Source organism: Bombus huntii, chromosome 8, assembly GCF_024542735.1.
Source record: "Bombus huntii isolate Logan2020A chromosome 8, iyBomHunt1.1, whole genome shotgun sequence".
NCBI lineage: Eukaryota > Metazoa > Arthropoda > Insecta > Hymenoptera > Apidae > Bombus > Bombus huntii.
The window spans coordinates 9271669-9296919 of NC_066245.1; the positions used below are offsets into that span (position 1 = coordinate 9271669).

General features: G+C 35.1%; 3 protein-coding genes and 2 long non-coding RNA genes across 5 annotated transcripts; 3 read left to right on the forward strand and 2 right to left on the reverse strand.

Annotated features, from left to right (window-relative positions):
- The first annotated feature begins 99 nt into the window (after positions 1-99).
- On the forward strand, positions 100-4424 carry LOC126868315 (coatomer subunit alpha-like). Its single transcript, XM_050623639.1, has 5 exons — positions 100-297; positions 466-1690; positions 1767-2714; positions 2793-3947; positions 4027-4424. The coding sequence occupies exons 1-5, from the start codon at positions 218-220 to the stop codon at positions 4261-4263; spliced, it is 3645 nt and encodes a 1214-aa protein (XP_050479596.1). The 5' UTR covers positions 100-217; the 3' UTR covers positions 4264-4424.
- On the reverse strand, positions 909-8267 carry LOC126868344 (uncharacterized). Its single transcript, XR_007690585.1, has 3 exons — positions 8119-8267; positions 7888-8038; positions 909-1055 (listed from the first exon to the last, which is right to left on the reverse strand). It is a non-coding gene; the product is annotated as an uncharacterized LOC126868344 (long non-coding RNA).
- On the forward strand, positions 6426-10870 carry LOC126868314 (coatomer subunit alpha-like). The gene is made up of 5 exons (XM_050623638.1): positions 6426-6617; positions 6786-8010; positions 8087-9034; positions 9113-10267; positions 10347-10870. Exons 1-5 carry the CDS (start codon positions 6538-6540, stop codon positions 10581-10583), a joined length of 3645 nt encoding a protein of 1214 aa, XP_050479595.1. The 5' UTR covers positions 6426-6537; the 3' UTR covers positions 10584-10870.
- Positions 10871-10928: 58 nt separating this feature from the next.
- Positions 10929-12018, reverse strand: LOC126868340 (uncharacterized). The gene is made up of 2 exons (XR_007690578.1): positions 11862-12018; positions 10929-11780 (listed from the first exon to the last, which is right to left on the reverse strand). It is a non-coding gene; the product is annotated as an uncharacterized LOC126868340 (long non-coding RNA).
- Positions 12019-12467: 449 nt separating this feature from the next.
- Positions 12468-25025, forward strand: LOC126868311 (host cell factor). The gene is made up of 7 exons (XM_050623632.1): positions 12468-13052; positions 13893-14600; positions 14658-14803; positions 14885-17788; positions 17867-18094; positions 18168-18549; positions 18641-25025. Exons 1-7 carry the CDS (start codon positions 12884-12886, stop codon positions 18769-18771), a joined length of 4668 nt encoding a protein of 1555 aa, XP_050479589.1. The 5' UTR covers positions 12468-12883; the 3' UTR covers positions 18772-25025.
- The last annotated feature ends 226 nt before the right edge of the window (positions 25026-25251 follow it).

Below are 25251 nucleotides of genomic sequence, written 5' to 3' on the forward strand. Positions count from 1 at the left end.
AAATGTTCACAATTTGAAATAGATAATTTGATGTGACAAAATACAATATTAAATATTATATGCCAAAATACAAGTTCCATTACCTATCTATATGTATGTATATATTTCATGGCAGCACTGGTGACGTCGTGACGTGTCGCGATTCGTGACAAATTTGCAAGGTTTAGAAGCGAGGAATGGTTCTTTAAACATAATTTTGTGAAATACTTACTGAAAGATGTTAACAAAATTTGAGACAAAATCTGCTCGTGTAAAAGGGATCTCTTTTCATCCAAAACGTCCATGGGTGCTTGCAAGGTAAACAATAAATATTCTCCGTGTCGGTTAGCTATTGAGTTATTAAAACAACCACATACAGATGTTTACGTTAGGATTATTAACTCTAATATAATTCGGAAAATTCTGCATTGTTCTTGAACTATTAAGAAACTCAGATTTCCAGAAATATTATTTATTCTGTTACAGTTTACACAATGGTATTATTCAGTTATGGGATTATCGCATGTGCACTTTATTAGATAAATTTGATGAACACGATGGACCAGTTCGTGGAATATGTTTTCACAATCAACAACCATTATTTGTATCTGGTGGTGATGACTATAAGATCAAAGTATGGAATTATAAGCAAAGGAAATGCCTCTTTACTTTATTGGGGCATTTAGATTATATTAGAACAATTGTATTTCATCAAGAATACCCATGGATTTTGAGTGCATCAGACGATCAAACTGTTCGTATCTGGAATTGGCAGAGCCGTGCTTGCATTTGTGTCTTGACTGGGCACAATCACTATGTCATGTGTGCACAGTTTCATCCTACAGAGGATATCATTGTATCGGCTTCTTTAGATCAAACGGTAAGAATATGGGATGTTTCTGGATTAAGAAAGAAAAATGTAGCTCCTGGTCCAGGAGGCTTGGAAGATCATTTAAAAAATCCTGGAGCCACAGATTTATTTGGTCAAGCAGATGCTGTTGTAAGACATATCCTGGACGCACATGATAGAGGTGTTAATTGGGCATGCTTCCATCCAACATTGCCTCTGATTGTTTCTGGAGCAGATGATCGTCAGATTAAAATGTGGAGAATGAATGATGCCAAAGCTTGGGAGGTTGATACTTGTCGGGGACATTATAATAATGTCTCTTGTGTTTTGTTCCATCCTAGACAGGACTTAATTCTCTCAAATTCTGAAGATAAAAGTATCCGCGTTTGGGATATGTCTAAACGTACTTGTTTGCACACATTTAGAAGAGAACACGAGAGATTTTGGGTCATCACAGCACATCCTACATTGAATCTGTTTGCTGCTGGTCATGATTCTGGAATGATTATTTTCAAATTAGAAAGAGAACGTCCTGCATATGCTGTATACGGAAACGTTCTTTATTACGTGAAAGAACGGTTTCTTAGAAAATTGGACTTCACTACTTCAAAAGATACATCTATTATGCAAATCCGAGGAGGTGGAAAAACACCTCCTTATAGCATGTCGTATAATCAAGCTGAGAACGCTGTTTTAATCTGTACTAGATCAGCTAATAATGTCGAAAATAGCACTTACGATCTATATTTGATACCGCGCGAAGGTGATCCAAACACTGATGCTGATACGAAGCGGGCTTCGGGTGTCACTGCCATCTGGGTTGCCAGAAATCGTTTTGCGGTATTAGATAGGGCGTATTCGGTATGTATTCAGGGTGAAACGTTATCTTCTTTAAAATAACGAAATTTTATAAACATTTTTTGATTATTTATCGCAGTTGGTCATTAAAAATTTGAAGAACGAAATTACAAAAAAGGTGCAGATCCCAAACTGTGACGAAATATTTTACGCTGGTACTGGAATGCTCCTTTTACGTGATGCTGATCAAGTAACGCTCTTTGACGTTCAACAGAAAAGAACATTAGCCGAAGTAAAAATTTCGAAGTGTAAATATGTCGTGTGGTCTAGCGATATGTCTCACGTCGCTTTACTCTCGAAACATAATGTTAACATTTGTAATCGACGTCTGGAATCCTTGTGCTCTGTACACGAAAACACTAGGGTAAAGTCGGGAGCTTGGGACGACTCAGGAGTGTTCATTTACACCACTAGCAATCACATCAAATATGCAATCAACAATGGTGATCATGGTATTATACGCACATTAGACCTCCCGATATATGTAACGCGAGTTAAAGGCAATCAAGTTTATTGCTTGGACAGAGAATGCAGACCCAGGATTCTTCGAATAGATCCAACTGAATATAAATTTAAATTGGCCTTGATCAATAGGAAATACGAAGATGTTTTGCACATGGTTCGTAACGCAAATCTCGTTGGTCAATCTATAATTGCATACTTGCAACAGAAGGGATATCCCGAGGTTGCTTTGCACTTTGTTAAAGATGAAAGAACAAGATTTGGCCTTGCCCTCGAATGCGGAAATATCGAAGTCGCTTTAGAAGCCGCGAGATCGCTTGATGAAAAATCCAATTGGGAAAGCTTGGCCCAGGCTGCCCTGTTACAAGGCAATCATCAAGTTGTCGAAATGTGCTATCAGAGAACTAAGAATTTTGAAAAATTAGCGTTCCTGTATCTTATAACTGGTAATTTAGAGAAATTACGTAAGATGATAAAAATTGCAGAAATTAGGAAAGACGTTTCTGGGCAATATCAGGGTAGCTTGTTACTTGGCGACGTTTATGAACGTGCAAAAATATTGCGTGTGGGTATTTATATAACTCAGTTTATATTCAAATTTTTCTTACTCCCACGACTTATTTTTTACCGTTTTATGTTACAGAATTCTGGTCAAGCTTCGTTAGCTTATGTAACTGAGAAAATTCATGGTATATCATCTCCAGAAGACGACGTTCAATATAGTTCTATGAGTGAAGAACTTTCTGCTCTTGAACAAGGAGCAGAATATCTTCGACCTCCGGTACCGATTCAACAGGCCGAAAACAACTGGCCACTATTAACAGTATCAAAAGGTTTCTTCGAGGGAGCGGTCATGTCGCGTGGAAAGAGTCAGGTAGCTGCTGCGTTGGCTCCGGAAGACGATAACGCTGTACCTGCTGAAGGGTGGGGCAATGACGAAGAGTTAGGAATAGACGAGGAGGAAGTTATCGAAAATGAAAACATTCCTGAGGGCGAAGAAAGTGCAGGATGGGATGTGGAGGACGTAGATTTGCCGCCGGAACTCGAAACTCCAGTGGCTGCAACGGAAGACGGCTATTATTCACCGCCAACTAAGGGAATATCACCAACTCAACATTGGATAAACAATTCGCAATTCGTTGTAGATCATGTACTAGCTGGATCACTAGAAACAGCATTTAGATTGCTAAATGATCAAGTTGGTGTAGTTGAATTTGAAGCATATCAAAGTCTTTTCATGAATACATTCGTACGCGCTAGAACATCATTTGCGTCGTTACCCAATATACCTTCTTTATATGGATATCCTCAAAGAAATTTGAAAGATACAAATCCAAAAAGCAGTCTCCCTGCAATCGGATTGCATCTTACCGATTTAGTTCAACGACTTCAAGTATGCTATCATTTGACAACTAGCGGCAAGTTTCCAGAAGCGATAGAAAAATTGCAAGCGATTCTACTCAGTGTGCCATTATTGGTTGTTGACACAAGGCAAGATATTATAGAAGCACAGGAATTGATTCAAATTTGTAGAGAGTATGTTCTAGGTTTAAAAATGGAGACTGAAAGGAAAAATCTACCTAAAGCTACTTTAGCTGAACAAAAACGAATCTGTGAAATGGCAGCCTACTTTACACATTGCAATTTACAACCTGTTCACCAGATTCTCACTCTAAGGATAGCTGTAAATATGTTCTTCAAATTAAAAAATTACAAAACTGCGGCTTCGTTCGCAAGAAGATTACTTGAATTGGGACCTAAACCTGAATTAGCACAACAAGTTAGAAAGATTTTGCTGGTATGTATACTTTCGTGTATATTAACCACCTCACATAAAGTACAGGAAAAGATTATTACCGCGTTTCTTTCTTTTTTAGGCTTGCGATAAAAATCCGGTGGATGAACATCAATTAGCGTACGACGAACATAATCCTTTTTCATTATGTGCAAGCACGTTTGTTCCAATTTACAGAGGAAAACCAGAAGTCAAATGTCCATTATGCGGTGCAAGTTATTTACCTCAATTTAAAGATACAGTATGCAAAGTTTGTGAAGTTGCACTAATCGGAAAACAATGTATCGGCTTAAGGATAAGTCCTGTTCAATTCCGATAAATTTTTGATATTTTTATCGTTACTGTTACAAATAATACAGTATATTGTAATACAATATCGTTGTCTTGTAATTTTTCAATTGTTTTATAGATAAAAGATATGTCATTACAAAAAATATTGTAAACATTATAAGAGATATATATGTACTTAAATTTTTTAAATATTTCCTCCACTACTTTATAGAGAAGAAGTTCATTATCATCATTGTTTACCACTCTTACTATTAACATTATTTCATATTGAAACAGTACATGTAAACTATATTTTAAAAATTAAGAATTTCAGAGAAAGAAATTCCATAATAAAATTAAGAACTAAAAATATTTTTACTCAATTGACTTTTTGTTATTTTTATAAAGAGGGACACAAGCGATTTTCTTATCAATTATAGTATAATTCACACTTTCCATATTGGGCAGGTAGAATTGTATAACGAAGAGAATATGTAAATCATTTCGTAGAGTAACTTGTAACTTCAATAATATCAGTAATCATACTTAAGATGTATAAGCAATAGCTAAACCCTACGAAAGAAAGAATTTTAGTGAACAATGTATGTAAAATCCCCAAATAAATGTTAGTTGGTAATGTCAGAGATGAAATTAGGAAAACTGCCGATGATCAAAGGAGAAATTCACCCATAAATGCACTTAATTAATTGCCGCTTCTAATGTTCAAACGGTTCAAACTATACATACACTTTTTTCTCCGGTGCTATTGGTGGGAAAAACGTGTGCACTATGAGAAGGAAAATATGTCTCAGTTCGTACCAGTCCATACGCAGTTGGCCAAAAGTAGGCGCTTAGTGGCAATTCGAAAACAAGTGGCAAAACACTGCGCCACATCACCAACGCTATAAGATTTGGGTCGTCATTTTAATATGAAAAGAGATGTTTTAGTTCTATCGGTCAAACGAAGGAATCAAATTATTGTAAAGTAACAAAATTACGCAAATGATTACACAGAAGATTAACTCATTGTAAAATTGTACAATTATTGTAAACTGATGAAATGAATTGAAGAAAACAATATTATTTTGCAAATAAACAAAGCGTTTAATCATTTAAAATCCTTCCAATATCCACATTCCCCAAATAACTTCCAATTTCCATAAGTTCGAGAAATAAGTTAAAAAATATTACGAAAGAGTTTGAGGAATTTGAAAAGTACTAAGAGACTAAAATACCATAAGAAATATAAGAAACTTGTTAAAAGTTCTGTAAAAAACGCCATTTTCGTAGGAAATTCAAGAGTAAAGAAATTTTCGACCAATTTTCCAATTCTGTATTACAGGAACGCGATAACATACAGAGTGGAACAATTTCGGCGATTCTTTTCCAATACGTCAGTTTCGAAGAATTTTGCGAAGCTGAAATTTTCGGTATCTTGAAAATGCTTTTGGTTCACTTTGCGATTATATATCAGCAGAACATGATAACATAGGAGGTGGAAAATTCTGCCAATTTGTGGGAATTACCTCATTTTCAAAGAATTTTGGGAAGTTGAAGTTTTCGGGTTCCCGAAAATATTTTTAGCACATTTTGCAATTTTGTATCAAAAGAACACGACAATATAGGAAATAGAGAAATTCTACTGATTATTGGATATTAATTCATCTTCGAGAAATTCCTTATTTGAAATTTCGTGTTTTCGAAAATGTGTTAAGCTCATTTTACAATTTTGTATCAGGAGAACATAATAACATGGGAGGTGGCACAATTTCGCTGATTCTAGGGAATGATGTCATTTTCAAGAAATTTTGCAAAGTTAAATTTTTTGATTCTTGAAATCTTTTCCGGCCAATTAGGTCCTTCGAAAACACGACAAAATTTGCAATCTTTTCTGTATAATAACTTTCGAGCGGAGAGATTCCTAAACTCAAAACTGCTATCGTTGAACTCTATTCAATAAATACTTCAAATATGTATAACATTAAAAAAATTGGGATTCAGAGGTGAAGGCCAGCCTCTTCTTTCGGTTCATACAATATACGTAATATTAAAAAATATCTATTAGAAATTTTAAGCAGACGATTCATTTAAATACAAAGAAATATAATTATAGTAAAAAAATGTTCAAAATTTGGAATAACATAATTTGATAGGATATATATTATACGATAAAATAAATGTTCCATTCGCTATCTATACATGTGTATGTATTTCATGGCAGCGCTAATGACGTCGTGACGTGTCGCGATTCGTGACAAATTTGCAAGGTTTAGAAGCGAGGAATGGTTCTTTAAACATAATTTTGTGAAATACTTACTGAGAGATGTTAACAAAATTTGAGACAAAATCTGCTCGTGTAAAAGGGATCTCTTTTCATCCAAAACGTCCATGGGTGCTTGTAAGGTAAACAATAAATATTCTCCGTGTCGATTAGCTATTGAGTTATTAAAACAACCACATACAGATGTTTACGTTAGGATTATTAACTCTAATATAATTCGGAAAATTCTGCATTGTTCTTGAACTATTAAGAAACTCAGATTTCCAGAAATATTATGTATTCTGTTACAGTTTACACAATGGTATTATTCAGTTATGGGATTATCGCATGTGCACTTTATTAGATAAATTTGATGAACACGATGGACCAGTTCGTGGAATATGTTTTCACAATCAACAACCATTATTTGTATCTGGTGGTGATGACTATAAGATCAAAGTATGGAATTATAAGCAAAGGAAATGCCTCTTTACTTTATTGGGGCATTTAGATTATATTAGAACAATTGTATTTCATCAAGAATACCCATGGATTTTGAGTGCATCAGACGATCAAACTGTTCGTATCTGGAATTGGCAGAGCCGTGCTTGCATTTGTGTCTTGACTGGGCACAATCACTATGTCATGTGTGCACAGTTTCATCCTACAGAGGATATCATTGTATCGGCTTCCTTAGATCAAACGGTCAGAGTATGGGATGTTTCTGGATTAAGAAAGAAAAATGTAGCTCCTGGTCCAGGAGGCTTGGAAGATCATTTAAAAAATCCTGGAGCCACAGATTTATTTGGTCAAGCAGATGCTGTTGTAAAACATGTCCTGGATGGACATGATAGAGGTGTTAATTGGGCATGCTTCCATCCAACATTGCCTCTGATTGTTTCTGGAGCAGATGATCGTCAGATTAAAATGTGGAGAATGAATGATGCCAAAGCTTGGGAGGTTGATACTTGTCGGGGACATTATAATAATGTCTCTTGTGTTTTGTTCCATCCTAGACAGGACTTAATTCTCTCAAATTCTGAAGATAAAAGTATCCGCGTTTGGGATATGTCTAAACGTACTTGTTTGCACACATTTAGAAGAGAACACGAGAGATTTTGGGTCATCACAGCACATCCTACATTGAATCTGTTTGCTGCTGGTCATGATTCTGGAATGATTATTTTCAAATTAGAAAGAGAACGTCCTGCATATGCTGTATACGGAAACGTTCTTTATTACGTGAAAGAACGGTTTCTTAGAAAATTGGACTTCACTACTTCAAAAGACACATCTATTATGCAAATCCGAGGAGGTGGAAAAACACCTCCTTATAGCATGTCGTATAATCAAGCTGAGAACACTGTTTTAATCTGTACTAGATCAGCTAATAATGTCGAAAATAGCACTTACGATCTATATTTGATACCGCGCGAAGGTGATCCAAACACTGATGCCGATGCGAAGCGGGCTTCGGGTGTCACTGCCATCTGGGTTGCCAGAAATCGTTTTGCGGTGTTAGATAGGGCGTATTCGGTATGTATTCAGGGTGAAACGTTATCTTCTTTAAAATAACGAAATTTTATAAACATTTTTTGATTATTTATCGCAGTTGGTCATTAAAAATTTGAAGAACGAAATTACAAAAAAGGTGCAGATCCCAAACTGTGACGAAATATTTTACGCTGGTACTGGAATGCTCCTTTTACGTGATGCTGATCAAGTAACGCTCTTTGACGTTCAACAGAAAAGAACATTAGCCGAAGTAAAAATTTCGAAGTGTAAATATGTCGTGTGGTCTAGCGATATGTCTCACGTCGCTTTACTCTCGAAACATAATGTTAACATTTGTAATCGACGTCTGGAATCCTTGTGCTCTGTACACGAAAACACTAGGGTAAAGTCGGGAGCTTGGGACGACTCAGGAGTGTTCATTTACACCACTAGCAATCACATCAAATATGCAATCAACAATGGTGATCATGGTATTATACGCACATTAGACCTCCCGATATATGTAACGCGAGTTAAAGGCAATCAAGTTTATTGCTTGGACAGAGAATGCAGACCCAGGATTCTTCGAATAGATCCAACTGAATATAAATTTAAATTGGCCTTGATCAATAGGAAATACGAAGATGTTTTGCACATGGTTCGTAACGCAAATCTCGTTGGTCAATCTATAATTGCATACTTGCAACAGAAGGGATATCCCGAGGTTGCTTTGCACTTTGTTAAAGATGAAAGAACAAGATTTGGCCTTGCCCTCGAATGCGGAAATATCGAAGTCGCTTTAGAAGCCGCGAGATCGCTTGATGAAAAATCCAATTGGGAAAGCTTGGCCCAGGCTGCCCTGTTACAAGGCAATCATCAAGTTGTCGAAATGTGCTATCAGAGAACTAAGAATTTTGAAAAATTAGCGTTCCTGTATCTTATAACTGGTAATTTAGAGAAATTACGTAAGATGATAAAAATTGCAGAAATTAGGAAAGACGTTTCTGGGCAATATCAGGGTAGCTTGTTACTTGGCGACGTTTATGAACGTGCAAAAATATTGCGTGTGGGTATTTATATAACTCAGTTTATATTCAAATTTTTCTTACTCCCACGACTTATTTTTTACCGTTTTATGTTACAGAATTCTGGTCAAGCTTCGTTAGCTTATGTAACTGAGAAAATTCATGGTATATCATCTCCAGAAGACGACGTTCAATATAGTTCTATGAGTGAAGAACTTTCTGCTCTTGAACAAGGAGCAGAATATCTTCGACCTCCGGTACCGATTCAACAGGCCGAAAACAACTGGCCACTATTAACAGTATCAAAAGGTTTCTTCGAGGGAGCGGTCATGTCGCGTGGAAAGAGTCAGGTAGCTGCTGCGTTGGCTCCGGAAGACGATAACGCTGTACCTGCTGAAGGGTGGGGCAATGACGAAGAGTTAGGAATAGACGAGGAGGAAGTTATCGAAAATGAAAACATTCCTGAGGGCGAAGAAAGTGCAGGATGGGATGTGGAGGACGTAGATTTGCCGCCGGAACTCGAAACTCCAGTGGCTGCAACGGAAGACGGCTATTATTCACCGCCAACTAAGGGAATATCACCAACTCAACATTGGATAAACAATTCGCAATTCGTTGTAGATCATGTACTAGCTGGATCACTAGAAACAGCATTTAGATTGCTAAATGATCAAGTTGGTGTAGTTGAATTTGAAGCATATCAAAGTCTTTTCATGAATACATTCGTACGCGCTAGAACATCATTTGCGTCGTTACCCAATATACCTTCTTTATATGGATATCCTCAAAGAAATTTGAAAGATACAAATCCAAAAAGCAGTCTCCCTGCAATCGGATTGCATCTTACCGATTTAGTTCAACGACTTCAAGTATGCTATCATTTGACAACTAGCGGCAAGTTTCCAGAAGCGATAGAAAAATTGCAAGCGATTCTACTCAGTGTGCCATTATTGGTTGTTGACACAAGGCAAGATATTATAGAAGCACAGGAATTGATTCAAATTTGTAGAGAGTATGTTCTAGGTTTAAAAATGGAGACTGAAAGGAAAAATCTACCTAAAGCTACTTTAGCTGAACAAAAACGAATCTGTGAAATGGCAGCCTACTTTACACATTGCAATTTACAACCTGTTCACCAGATTCTCACTCTAAGGATAGCTGTAAATATGTTCTTCAAATTAAAAAATTACAAAACTGCGGCTTCGTTCGCAAGAAGATTACTTGAATTGGGACCTAAACCTGAATTAGCACAACAAGTTAGAAAGATTTTGCTGGTATGTATACTTTCGTGTATATTAACCACCTCACATAAAGTACAGGAAAAGATTATTACCGCGTTTCTTTCTTTTTTAGGCTTGCGATAAAAATCCGGTGGATGAACATCAATTAGCGTACGACGAACATAATCCTTTTTCATTATGTGCAAGCACGTTTGTTCCAATTTACAGAGGAAAACCAGAAGTCAAATGTCCATTATGCGGTGCAAGTTATTTACCTCAATTTAAAGATACAGTATGCAAAGTTTGTGAAGTTGCACTAATCGGAAAACAATGTATCGGCTTAAGGATAAGTCCTGTTCAATTCCGATAAATTTTTGATATTTTTATCGTTACTGTTACAAATAATACAGTACATTGTAATACAATATCGTTGTCTTGTAATTTTTCAATTGTATTATAGATAAAAGATATGTCATTACAAATGATATTGTGAATATGATGAGAGATAACTTTTAAATATTTCCTCTATTACTTTATAGAGAAAAAGTTTGTGTAACATTATTGTTATTAATAGTATTTCATATTGGAACAGTAGACATGTAAATTACATTTTAAAAATACGCAATAAAAGTAATAACTAGAAATGTTTTTAGTCAATTGCTTTTTATGTTATTTTTATAAAGGGAGATACAAGCAATTTAGTTCTCAATTATAGTATAATTCACATTATCTTTATTGAGCAATTATGGTTGAATGATGAAGGGAATATATTAATTATTTTGTACAGTGCTGTAACTTCAATAATATTAATGGTTATATTTAAGGCGTACAAGCAATAGCTAAATCTTGTTAAATGAACCATTTTATTGAACATGTGTAAAATTCTCAAATAAATGCTGGTTGGTAATGTCAGAAATGAGTAGGGTGACCGCCGATGTTCATGGAAGAAATTCAGCCAAACGTGTTTCACAAATTACCTACTCTAGTGGTGAAACAGCCCAATTATATGCACATTTCTTCCTCCAGCATTAATAGTAGGAGAACCGTGCATATGCAGGCAGCTAGTGGCAATTCAAAAACGAGTGATACAACGCCGCGCTATACCATGAGCACTTATAACATTTTGATCGTCATTTTCATATGAAAAGAGCTGTTTTAGCTACATTTTAAGAGCTTTTCGAAATTGAAAATTTCGACGCCTCGAAAGAATTTTTCCTCAAGATATAGGTTTTGTTTCAGAAGAATATAATTTTGTAAGAAGTGATATTATCTCGATAATTCTTGAAATTTGAGATCATTTCTCGAAATTTTCAAAAGTTGTTTCGCGATCTTTTTTTATACTATTCGTCTTTAAATTTCGCGTGTTCTTAATTATTTCCTGATTTCATTTTTTGATTTTTATATGATTGGATAATGAAAACGAAAAGTAACAACATTGTAAAATGCTGTTAAACTACTCTGACTTATGCAAAATCTGTTTAAATACATTTTATATAATTATTTTATAATAATCATTTCCAAGAAGATGGTTGCCGTTGTTATTCTGTGATTATCCTGATTGTTGTTTCTGTAATCAATGCAAAAAAAGCAATTTATTTCTAATATTTCATTAAACTTTTAAGAAATGTTTATTTTTTGTTGGCCTTACCCTTCGCTGATGTGTGGTAGGAATGCACATTTCCCCTCTCGTCGTGAATACGCATGTTTCTCCTATCAAGATCACCGAAGAAGAAATGTGCGTATAGTTTGGCCGCTGGCCGCTAGAAGCCTATATTCCTAGCGAGCATTTTTTGCCCGACTTTTTTAACATTACATCGGCGATCTCTCTAGTCATATCTGGTAATATATGCGATTGTAGGACAAATTTCATACAATAGTGCATTAAATATATAGTGCTCGCTTGTACGAATCACAAAATTATGGACGGTAATATATTTTTACAGTAAATATTACAAATTTCTTATCACATAGTTATCATATCTAACAAATTTGTATTATGATTATCTAGGGAAATCTGGATACATAGGGAATTCTTTTGTTGCGTCGTTTTTTGTTGGTTTGTGAAATCTTTAAAAGTAACGAACAGATAAACTTATTTTACAAATATTATAAGAAACTGTACGGAATAGATTTAGATTAAAATATAACATTAAAAAACCATTATTTAACTATAATAATAATTTAGTAGCGTGAAAAATATATTCGGGGGTGGATCATTGATGAATACTGAGTGAGCACACTAGAAGACATGAAATCAGTGCCGTAAACATCGTGAACGTAAATACACGGTGTGCGTTCTGTGTACGTGTTACGTTACAGACGTCTTCTAAATCGCGTAGAATTTTCATGATTCCCACCGAAAAAAATTCATCTGACTTTATATTTGTATGGACCATTTTGTTAAGTCAAATTAATTAATAAAGAACAATAGCCGAAGGTAGGTTATAATCAAGACGTACGATATTGACAGTGCTAAGAATATCAAGAAGTAGTAAGTTCTCGTTGGGTGTGTGAACCTTCGAAGTTATCCAAACTGTTGTATCGTGGACATCGAAGATAGAAAAGTTTGAAGAAAAGGACACACTATCATCGAAACCATCGGGCGTTGCACTGCTCTAGGGGTAACACGGTGGGTGCATAGCTGCGCGGTATGAAAAAATGATGTGATCGATGGTCATCATGGCGGCACCCATGCTAAAGTGGAAGCGGATCACAAATCCGTCCGGACCCCAGCCAAGACCTAGGCATGGACACAGGGCAGTTGCTCTTAAGGACCTTATGGTCGTTTTCGGCGGTGGAAATGAGGGCATTGTTGACGAGCTTCATGTCTATAACACGAGTAAGTTGCTTCCTTGCTGTGCGTCTTTCGCGCCGTTCTTGATGATTCCCGCGATCCAAGATGGCGGCATACATTGACAAAACGGTCACCGGCCGGATCATCGTGAAAACCATGAATTTTGTTTATGTCAGATGTCTTATTATCATATGTTCCATATACATTAAATGTACCTTTACTATACGTGTCTTTATAAGTCTTGTTTGTTAGACATTGGGTTAATTTCATGCGTAGAATTAGTGCGATCTGTCATTTTTCATGTTTATACGCACGGGAGCGGCCATTGCTGTCTTATACGCCCCACCACGATATGCAACGCGCCGCGTTTCCCGTCATTCCACGTTCACGCTTCACCCTTCCTTTTCTTTTTTCTTTCTGTTCCTATTTCTCCTCCCACTCTTTCATTTTAGGTTTTCACATCTTTACCATATCATGAATGCGTATAGCATTTCTTTTACTATGTTGCCAACAATTATACGCATGCGTACTGTAACGAATATTTTGTACTTAATTTTGAAATGTTTCCCTTAGTGATACTATTCAAGTTACTTATATGACATAAAGATAATAAATATAATAATATACCTTAATAAAAATGTAATTCTAAATATATAAATATAAGATTTTTTATATTATAAATATTTAATAAATTTAACATTATTTCTTAGTTTTTAAGTTGATTAATATCATTCTATGAATTTATTTAAAAGTTTTGTTTACAAATAAAAATTATGTAAATTTCTGTAACATATTCAAATAATTAAAGATTTTTTAATTCATTACAAATGTATATCATGTAGTGAAACATTTTTTCCTACTTATACACATTATTACTTTTTGCAGCAACTAATCAATGGTTTGTACCATCGACAAAAGGTGATATTCCACCTGGCTGTGCTGCATATGGATTTGTTGTTGATGGAAGCCGTATTTTGGTTTTTGGTGGTATGGTTGAATATGGAAAGTATTCAGATGAGCTTTATGAACTTCAAGCAGTTAGATGGGAATGGAAAAAATTGAGACCCAGACCACCGGAAAATGATTCCCCACCATGTCCTAGATTAGGACATAGTTTCACCCTTATTGGTAATAGAGTCTTTCTTTTTGGAGGACTGGCTAATGACAGTGAGGATCATAAGAATAATATACCAAGATATTTAAATGACCTATATACCCTTGAACTACTTCCTAATGGAGGAACAGTTTGGGATGTACCACAAACAAATGGGCATGCACCACCACCTAGAGAGTCTCATACTGGAGTGTCTTATACTGATAGTAAGACAGGAAAAACCTGTTTAGTGATTTATGGTGGTATGAGTGGCTGTCGTTTGGGTGATTTATGGTATCTTGATGTTGATTCAATGACTTGGCACAAACCAGTGGTTCATGGACCTATTCCATTACCCCGTTCTCTTCATACTGCCACTTTAATTGGTCATCGAATGTATGTTTTTGGAGGATGGGTACCACTTGTTGTTGATGATGTTAAAGTTGCAACACATGAAAAAGAGTGGAAATGCACAAACACGTTGGCTTGTTTAAATATAGGTAAGTTGATGTTATATTTGTTAATGCATGATTTCGTAATTGACAACATTATTTTAGAAACTTGGACATGGGAACAGTTAACAGTTGATACTTTGGAGGAAAATGTTCCTCGTGCACGTGCTGGTCACTGTGCGATTGGAATGCATAATAAACTTTATGTGTGGTCTGGTCGAGATGGATATCGCAAAGCTTGGAACAATCAGGTTAGGGTTAGTCCTTATAATTTATTTTTAATTCGAGAATGCTTTTATCTGCTATAAAATATGATTTACTTTTATCCTCAGGTTTGTTGTAAAGATTTATGGTACCTCGAAGTCGGTAAACCATCTGCACCATCGAAATTGAATTTAGTTAGGGCTAGTTTGCAAGCACTGGAAATTCAATGGACACCAGTTCCATCTGCACAGTACTACATATTGCAAATACAAAAATGTAAGCCTTCAGCGACAACTGGAACATTTCCTGCAGTCAGCACTCCAGCAAACACAGCAACACCTACTACGACATCGGCAATGGTTACTCTTGCAACTGATTCTGCTACATCTTCACCTGTTACTGCTGCCCCTGAGCTTCCACAAACTCCAACCACTATTAGACCGTCCATACCTCCACAAACTCCGGTCCGAGTTCAGTCAACTGTGCAAAGCCCAGTTCAAAAACCAGTACCATCACAAAGCGTAACAAAACCATCGAGTCCATTGACACCAAGAGTAGCCGGAAATCTTATCAGAATTCGTTCTCCCTTAGTTACAACGACGCCAACAGCAACTACTGCTACTGAACAAGCTCCAACTTCTAATACTACAGTGGCAGGTCAAACACCAGCTGCTATGTCAGGAATTGCTGCCTTAGCAGCAGCAGCTGCTGCTACGCCAAAAATAAGCATGAACAATGTACCAATTCTTCCACAAACTACAGCTAATACAATTAGGATGAAAAATGTACAACCAGGCCAACAAATACGTTTCGCTGCCCCTGGAGCAACAGTATTGAGAACTGCTTCACCACAACAAAGTAAACAAATTATCCTACAAAAACCAGGGCAAAATATATCTGGTCAACCCCAGATAGTACATCTTCTTAAAACAGCACAAGCAATGGTAGCAACTGTGCCTAAAGTAAGCCTCATCCCAGGAAAGACTGTTCAAGCAACAGGTGCAAAGCCACTTAATCAGGGGGCTAAAATATTGAGATTAGTAAATCCGAATACTGTACAGGGATCTAAAATTCTTACAACTATGAAAACATCTAACATCGTTGCAATGAGCAAAGGGCAAAATATTAGCGGTAAACAAACGATAATGATTACCAAACCTGGTGGTAATGGTGGATTAGTTGGCCGTAATCAAATAATAGTAGTTACAACGGGATCTAATTTAAGAACTATACAAGCCGTAACTACATCCCAAGCTGGCAGTGGACAAACGGGTAATATTACCACACCTGTAAATGTTTTACCCTTATCAGCTACTAATCACGTAACAAATCAACAAGGAGTAAAGATGATCGTTGTGTCATCTGGTGCGATGGGCGGTGGCACTACTGGAAAACCGATTACTATTACAGTTCCAGGCCAAGGTGGTGTTCCAAAAACGGTAACTATTACAACTAAAGGAAGCCCACAAGCTATCTTTAATCCTGGAAAGAGTCAGATTGTTACCATGCCACAAATACAGAAAACGCCAGAGACTGTCACAGTATCTGGTAAGCCTGTAACATTACAAATGTCTGGAGGAATAGGTGCAAAAACGGTTACTCTCATGCCTACAAGTAGCACAATAGTGACTACTTCAAGTGCATCAGAGACAATAGATACAAGTAAAATGTTATTTGTCCCATCACAAAAACAACCATCAGCTTCATTAGCATCTACATCTGATGGTCCTGCTACCACTGATGCAGCATTAGCTGCATTAGCTGCAGAGGCAGGTTTAATAGATCCAGTTCAAGAACCTTCTGGTGATTTATCATTCATGGTATCTACAGATGATGGTGGAGCAGGAGATGGTAAAATGGATGAAAGTTGTAATGGTGATGAAACTACCACAGCAGCTGCTTTGGTTTCTCAAATGGGAGCTGGTGAATCAATGCAAATTGATAGAGATGGTAACTTCTTAATTCCTCAAGTTGATGGTCCAGCAGATCTTCTTCTGTCTGATGATGACGAAGAGAACGATAAAATTGATTTAGCGGAAGATCCGGTGTTAGAGAATCAAGAAGATCCACAAGTTGCAGACTCCGTAAGTATGGAGCAAGATACAGATGCAGCACCAGTGGAAGCTGTTCATATGGACGAGTCTTCTATAAAAGATCCAGAAACTTTGTCAGAAGGAGCATCTGAACTTCCTGTTTCTACAAGCGCTGCAGAAGATATTCCAGTAGATCCAGAACCTTCCATTGATGCTCAGCCAGACGAAAATGACATACCTATTGAAGTTTCTAATGAATCAGAACCAGCAAATGAAACTGATATGCAAGATATGAATGATGCATCAGTTGAAGAAGCACAAATAAAGCCTGAAATTTCTAGTATGCAAGATCCAATAGAAGCTTCATCAGAGGAAGCATCCATGCCAGATGCTATGGAACTGCCAGAAAATGATGAAAGTGAACAGATTGAAAACAATGATATAAAATTAATGGCAGTAGATACATATGCTTCTGAGTCTGAGAAACCATCTGTTCCTGAACATTTATCACCTGAAGATAGTTTATCACAGCTCTCTCAAGAGGAAACTCAAGTTTTAGAAAAAATTAAAGATGAGGCTGTGGAGCCACCAATGGATCTTCCTGAAGGAACTCCAATGGAAACATTAGAGGACAACGATGAACCAATGGTTACAGATTCTTGTTCAACTTCTACCACTGTTAATATTCCGATCACAACATCCATCATGCAAATAAAATTAGAACAACCTGACGAGCCAATGAAACAAGCAAAGATTCTTGAACCGCCAGCGCCATCTGTCAATAGTATTAGTATTCTTGAGAAGGAAATGGATATTAAAAAACCAGTAATTCCAATGAAAGTGGAAATAAAAGACGAACCTATCAAAAAAGAAAGTTTGAAACAAGAAAAGATGAATGGCACTAGAACAGAAAATGGAGATGATTCCACGGCATTAACTACATTGGCTACAGCTGCCTTAGTTTCGGCAGAACAACCAATAAAAATAAAGGCTGAACAGGTAAAAGTGCATATCTTAGATTACAATTTGCAGCTAACTTTTTTCGTATATAAGTAATTTTTAACGTTTTTTTCGTAGACTGAAAAAGAGAAAAAAGAAGAAGAATGGTATGATGTAGGAGTAACACAGGAATCACGATTTACTGTACAACATTATTACTTACCTAATGACGAACCTTTAGATATAACGCAACCATTAACTATGGATGTTTTTGAAGGAAGAACAAAGGTTCCTTTAGAACAGGGAACCATTTATAAACTTAGAATTGCTGCTGTGAATAGTTGTGGACAAAGTGATTGGAGTGAGGTAAGTAAAACAATTGCAAGTACGGACATTAAAATAAAGATATATAACTTCATGTAACATCTTTTTATTTAAGGTATCGGCGTTCAGAACATATGTCCCGGGATTCCCCGGGGCACCTAGCGCTATAAAAATTAGTAAAACGGCAGACGGTGCTCATATTTCATGGGAACCACCACCTAACAGAAATGATGGACCCATTTTAGAATATTCTGCCTACATAGCAATGGCGAATACCGCACCAAATAATAACGGAGAACCAAAGACAACGGCGTCGAATTCGAACCTAACATTTACAAAATTTTATTGCGGTACAAACAATTCTTGTTCGGTATCTAATAGTTCCCTTAGTGCCGCTTATGTTGATACTACTCGAACACCGGCCATAATATTTAGAATAGCAGCACGAAATGTTAAAGGATATGGGCCAGCCACACAAGTTAGGTGGTTACAACAAGGTTAGTTATATTCTTTTTTCTTGAAACAAACTCGGTAATTTTTAGTAATGGTATTTTATTAAAAATTATAAAATATTAATTTTTATACCAGCATCTGTAGCGTCATCGGATCAAACTAATTTTATGGAGAACAACCCTCAAGTGAAGAGACGTGGTGTAAATATACGCTTACAAGCAAGCTCCCCACAGAAGAAGGTGAAACTAAAGAGACCAAGTAGCTAACTTTTCGTGAGCCTGTTTTTCCTTGACCTTTTACAGCCCAAATATCCAAACAGCGCTATTCATTATTTAATTTCCGCTGGTACACACGCCTAACAACGATAATGAAACAGTATATTCTTCGAATAAACGACGTAACATGCGAGCAAATGAAAGAAATGAATGCACGATATAGAGCGATGGAAGAGGTATCCATAGCTATATTGAGGTATAAACATAAGAGTTAAAAAAAAGTATTTTAAGTGTTCTATATACGAATACAAGGTCTTTCTATACTGCGTTTTCTGACTCACCGTTATTCTCCTATTCCTTCGCGAATGCGCGACATTTTCTGTAAAGATAATACGAGTACTGTTAATAAATGGCAAGGTGGTTATTTTCAAGTTAAATAACTTTTTCCACGTTTATAAATGCGTTCCATAATAAGCGTCGTAACATACCGATGATACTTGCATCAACACTTGCATCACTTTTTATGGTATATAATTTCGTTTAAATATTGACCACCTCCATTTTTATTTTTTAATAGCTAAATTTAATTTAGCTACAAGTTGTAATAAAACAATGATGAAATGAAGTAGTCATTTAATTTGTACGAAAGCTTTGTATTTAACAAATGCTTTGTTCGAATTTATTTTAAATTACTTGTATTTGAAAATCTTTTATTTTTACTCGGATATATGTACGTACAGTTTTTCTAATATGAAGTGGAAGTATAGAAAGCTTCCTATTATGTTTAAATATTTATTGTAAATACTGTAATTGGAAATATTTTCTTTTAATTTTATTTACAATTGTATTTGTTGAAATTTTCTCGAAATTTTGCAGCGCGATGCAAGTATAACGAAAATTTTGTTGATATCATCTTTTTCTGTATAGAATATCGGTGCTACATTTTATTCTCATTACTTTTGTTACTGCCAATCGCAAAAACAAAATATATAATCAACATAAAGAGAAAGGAGCACGTAGTGTAAACTTCTTTTAAATACAAATTTGCTTTGAAATTTTGTTATTTCTTTCAACAATAAAGCAGAGATATTTTATTAAAAAAAAAAAAAAAAAAGTGGGAAAATATAAGTTCGTAGAAATGCACGTATTATTCGTGAAAATTACAACTTGATTTCGAAAGTGTTGATATTTTGAAAAATAAAGAATTTGAACAAAGTTAATATTTTTATATGGCAACAAAATAATTATTTGGATAGTATATCATTATAATATATTATGTCTAATAAGAAGTTTAATCTTTTAAGATATTGCTAAGTCAAGGTATTAGTATAAAAAAATTTATAGAGAAAATAAATGAAGCAGTCATACATTAATTTGTTTAGGGAAGTCTTCAGTTTTTTTTTTGAGCATAATATATTTTAACTGAGATACTGAAGTAGCTTTTAAAACAGTGGTTTGTAAAAACCAACGATTAATAGATTACATTAATAATCAATTGATGTGTGGTTCACACACGATTAGGTGGCTTGGGGCTATGTTGAATCTGTAATAATTTAAGCGCACACTTTATTTTTAGATTATCAATACAAACTTTCTGTTATCTGCTTGTAGCTTAAGCATTAACATAGCGTTTTAAATCCCTAATATGTTATGCTAAAAATTTACATTATTAATATTTTATAAACTAGCATATTCAAAATGTGTTAAAAGATTGATAAAACGTTTAGAACTAATAACTTTACATTAATTTGGCGTATTATTTTCATCCATTTTCATTCGATAAATTCCAATCTTACATAATTCATATTATCCAGAGTGTAATCCATTAGGAAACTATATTTGACTATGCGAGATTATCCTCGATAACTATCCGATAACGTAAACTATTTCTACGAACAATTGATAAAAAGTTATTAGTTCTCTTATCTTGTTTTATAAGTTCTGTTAACGAAAAATGACACTAGACCATATTAAAATATCGGTTCAAAGTTATTATAAATATTCTGAAAATGAAATATTTTGAAATGTATGTATACATGGTATGATATTCTGTTCTATCCAAATGTATTGGAACGATATCCATAATATTCAAATATATTAGAAGAAACTATGAATAAATATAGAAGAAAAAAGTATCTTACATGAAATACTCGTTATTTCACTGTAGCAAACTTTTATAACATGAATGTGTACTTACACTGTAGATACATGCATCTCCAAAACTAACTGTAACTATACTAAAATTACTAAAAAAAAAAAGTACGTATTAAACTTCATTTTATTATACTAGTAAGAGTGTTACAATCTATCTGTATTATATACCTTGAACTTGTGTAAGCAAATTTATGAATTATAAATTTTACAGATTCTTCTTCTAAGTTTGGTACAGACAAATTTTAGATATTTTATTCATTATTAATTGGGATGAAATAAAAAATTTACAAATAACGGAAAACGTAATTATACGTAAACTTACGCTATAAAAAGTATATTCTATTTCTACCTATATTGTAATATTGCTATAAATAAATTTCAATACGTTATATTTCAGTATTATATTCCGCGTGCTGCCTTTCTGTTAATCACTCGTATCTTTTGGCAGTAACGAAAGCGAATATTACATATGCACTGTGTTATCATCCTCCAGAGTTAATTAATTGTAGTAAACAGGTCAAGTGAATGAATACCATACCAAGACTTTCGGATGTAAATCGCGTACCTTTTTAATAAAACGTTAATGAACTGATAATTACGTTCATTCGAAGCAGGATCTACATCTAAAGATCTTAGATGGTATCGATTGCAAGGACGTGAGAAATCTGAAAGAGATCTAGAAAATAGAGGAAGAAAGATCTATAGTTAAGGAATTACAGATACAAACAACTATAATATTTTCTTTTCTAGCGCATGAAATATGCTTGAACCAGTCTTTGGCTTTTTCGTAAACAAGCAATTGAAAGTAAACTGTAATGAACAAATTTGCTGTACTGTTCTGACATATAAGAAAAGAGAAAAGCAAACGGCAATGTCAGACCACGATTTTACCACAGACTCTTTCTACGTGACTAGATCTGAAAATCACACGACGCGATTGCAACGTGCAAACACGCGTGAAGGATAATCAGGTAGAAAGCGAATTGTACACGTTAGAGAGAAATTGAACGAAAGGACGCTGCAGCGAAGGTTTAAGAGACCTGCACTTTACGGTGAAGTCTTATAGGAATTTAGCGTGATTCACGCTAAAGAAACTAGTACTGCACTCAACCTGCAATCGTACTAAGTAATATATACTTGTATTTTTCGATGGAATTTCGTAGTCTCGAAGCGTAGCCGCGGGACTACGAGAAATTTTAGAACTGTGTTTTAGTGATAAAATTCGCATACGATTAATCGTTACCGTCTAAAGTACCAAAAGTTTTGATTTGGTAATCGAAAACATTGTATACGAGAAGAATAATTCTAAGACTCATATAAACAGTTTCAATTTCAAAGGCCAATATTTAATTAAATAAGAGAAAATTGGAACGCTGTTTCTTCTCGTGCATATCTCTTGAAGATTCGTCGAATTTTGTAATTTACTTATCCGAATAATGTCACACGTTTAAGCTACACTTAAGAAAACAACTTAGCGTGCCTAATCGCAAGGTCAGTAAAAAAGATAAAAAAAAGTAAAAGAAAAGACGCTAAACAACGTTTACAGATTGTAATTTTATACCTCGATATAAATTTATATTCGTACCGTCGTTGCGAAACGAGCATCATTAACGATTAAAAGGTCAACACGTGTCATAGACGAGAATATCCTACTTTTTAATATTTAATCGCACCTTTTTATAGGATTCGTTATTCCAAAAGCCAATTTTACACATATTATATCTGGTAAAGTGGTACCAGAATCGACGCGAATAAAGGAATTAGCAACGTGTGATTTTACGATATCAAAAATCGTTTCTTCCATCGATGAACTTTCATATGCATACTCGCACGCGTTTATGTTTTTATGACGTCATAAAGAAAAACGTTCTGACTTCCACTTAAACATTCTAGAAGCTTGATATAATCGGCGACGAAGAACACGCGGGTTCATTTACGTGCTGGTTAGTGCAGTATCTTCTTCCGGTTATATCTTCAACCATCATCCGACATCCGACTTCGAGCGTCCATCGCTTTCTCGTAATTGTACAGCGTTCATTAAATCGATAATAACAGATCTAAATTTTGTATCTGTTAATTAATAGAAATTTAGTTGATCGAAGAACGCAGAAGAGTTCGGTTGGTCTGTTCTTTTTTTTTAAACTTCGTAATATCGAGAATAACGGAGAGAGAATGAAAGCGGACAATGCGAGTTTCAGTATAATAATTCTACGGTATGCGCGAACGATTGTGTCGTACGATACATGTTTCTGGTTAATCAGGTGTGCTGCATCTTGTGCAAATAGAACAAGGACGAGTAAATTTTTGAAACGAGCCGAGAAGAGCAATACCGTAGAGACATCCTATATTCCGCTCACTGTATCAACCGATGGAATGATTAAGGATAAAAATAAAACAAAACGTGGTATTTATGTACGCGAGGATCGACATAGAGTTATTCTTAGTAGGTAGCACAGGTGTGATTGCATTCTATATACATATATATATAGAAAAACGATACCTTTTGTGATCTTAATTTTCCTTTTGTTGAAGAAAGAAACAAAATTCGTTGTAACTAAACGACGGATAAAAACGTTGACAAGTTACCGATTTTTCGACAATAGTCTAAGGAGGACATTAAATGCAATTCTGTCGAATAGTTTTCACAGAAATTGCAATATTTCGACGTATCTCGATGTTAATTATCACGTGTCTTGAAACACGTGGATCCGTCGTCAGTAGAAATTCGCGCAGACGAGAAATGCTGCGATATTCTTTTCGTTCGATACATGTTAAAGAACTTATTAATCGACAATTATGCTGTTTCGAGAGGAATGCTGTGTAAAATAACGTCGTGGCTTCGAAACACTCCATCAAATCACTAATTCTAATCAAAAAAGAAAAAAGATCTATTGCTCAAATACTCAACTTCGCACTTCCTTGTGTTCAACTAGATTTTACGTGATACGTGTGTAATACCATTGAAAAATCGATCAAATGGGAATACAGTAAAAAAGAAAACGACAAAGAGAGTGGGAAGAAGGAAAATGGAAAAATCAATCTATTCGTTCGACATCGATTAATTTCGAAGCAGCACGATTTTCGAAAGTTTTAGACTATATGAAAGGAACAATTGAATGGAACGTGTCCCGTGTGTACATGTATGTATGTAAATACGTACGAGTGTGCGGAATACTAACATACGACGTTTGCAACAATAGATTATTTTTCCACGTCTAGCTCGAATGTTTCGAACCTTCGACGAACATCTGTAAAGCTAGATTTAGGACGTAATGAGAAGTTGGTGATCGGCAATTCACATGTTTTGCATAACGATGATATACAGGTGTCCGTGACTGAAATGTCCGGTGGGGCACATATTACATTTATCATATATTTTATTTTCCTTCAGACGTACAGGCGTAGTCACTGAACGTGAGAGAGAACAGTAACGATGTCTATGATAATAATTATAATTTGCGTATATATACATTATGGATCGTTATTTTCTTTTATAATTACGGTCGCTAAGAAATTTATAATTATGATTGTTAGAAAGAAATGAAAAATGCGTACAATTAACGAACGAGACTAGATAATAAAAGGTGATAATACCAACATTGGATGGTTCGTATTTAGTTAAAATTTAATTAGAATAAATCTATTTTAATACTGAATCTATAAGATTAAAAAACTTTTTTATTTTAATCATAACTATATAATTACTAATCAAATTTCTACGTAAAAAAAAGTAACGATATAAAGTAAACGATCTGAGAGTATACAAGAATTATTGTTAGCAATGGTATATACGTAATTCGTATAAAGATATCGAGTTAATTGTACTGGAAGGAAGTATACCTTAAAATTTTAATATTGGCAATGAATTAACTTACGCAGGAATCGCATGCTTGTATGATCTTCTCCTTTATGTTATTATACGATCGATTAGTTGAAAATAGTTTTGCCAGTTTCTTGAATCTTTCAGTAAATCGTGTTACGATGAATTTGGACGTCGAGTTTCTGTGAGTGCAATGTCTCTTGGCGTTTCGGTTCATTACGTGATCGCGCTATTTTTCACTCTATTCAGCTATAGATTCTCTTCAATGGTAGGGTTAACTAAACATATATTATATGTAATAAAGAGAACAGAATAAATGTATGTAAACTTGCGTGCCTGTGCACATTTATTCACAACGTCAATCCCGTACTCTTGACTCCGAAATTCTTATTATTTCTGGATTATCAATTTTACAATATTTACGAAATTTATTTCTTTCTGTTACTGTTAGACGATCAAAATCCCATGAAATACCATGGAATTTTAATTATTCCTCTCTTAATGCTCTTACGGACTCTCTTAATGCCTCAAATGAGAGCCCGTAATCTTGTAGCCTG

Excerpts from the sequence above, each read along its gene's own strand:
- LOC126868311 (XM_050623632.1), top strand. The coding sequence starts at position 12,884 with ATGGTCATCATGGCGGCACCCATGCTAAAGTGGAAGCGGATCACAAAT. Across the intron at positions 17,789-17,866 it reads TAAAAATAAAGGCTGAACAG|ACTGAAAAAGAGAAAAAAGA; the intron begins GTAAAAGTGCAT and ends TTTTTTTCGTAG. Across the intron at positions 18,095-18,167 it reads GACAAAGTGATTGGAGTGAG|GTATCGGCGTTCAGAACATA; the intron begins GTAAGTAAAACA and ends TTTTTATTTAAG.
- LOC126868314 (XM_050623638.1), top strand. The coding sequence starts at position 6,538 with ATGTTAACAAAATTTGAGACAAAATCTGCTCGTGTAAAAGGGATCTCT. Across the intron at positions 8,011-8,086 it reads TGTTAGATAGGGCGTATTCG|TTGGTCATTAAAAATTTGAA; the intron begins GTATGTATTCAG and ends TATTTATCGCAG. Across the intron at positions 10,268-10,346 it reads AAGTTAGAAAGATTTTGCTG|GCTTGCGATAAAAATCCGGT; the intron begins GTATGTATACTT and ends TTTCTTTTTTAG.
- LOC126868315 (XM_050623639.1), top strand. The coding sequence starts at position 218 with ATGTTAACAAAATTTGAGACAAAATCTGCTCGTGTAAAAGGGATCTCT. Across the intron at positions 2,715-2,792 it reads AACGTGCAAAAATATTGCGT|AATTCTGGTCAAGCTTCGTT; the intron begins GTGGGTATTTAT and ends TTTATGTTACAG. Across the intron at positions 3,948-4,026 it reads AAGTTAGAAAGATTTTGCTG|GCTTGCGATAAAAATCCGGT; the intron begins GTATGTATACTT and ends TTTCTTTTTTAG.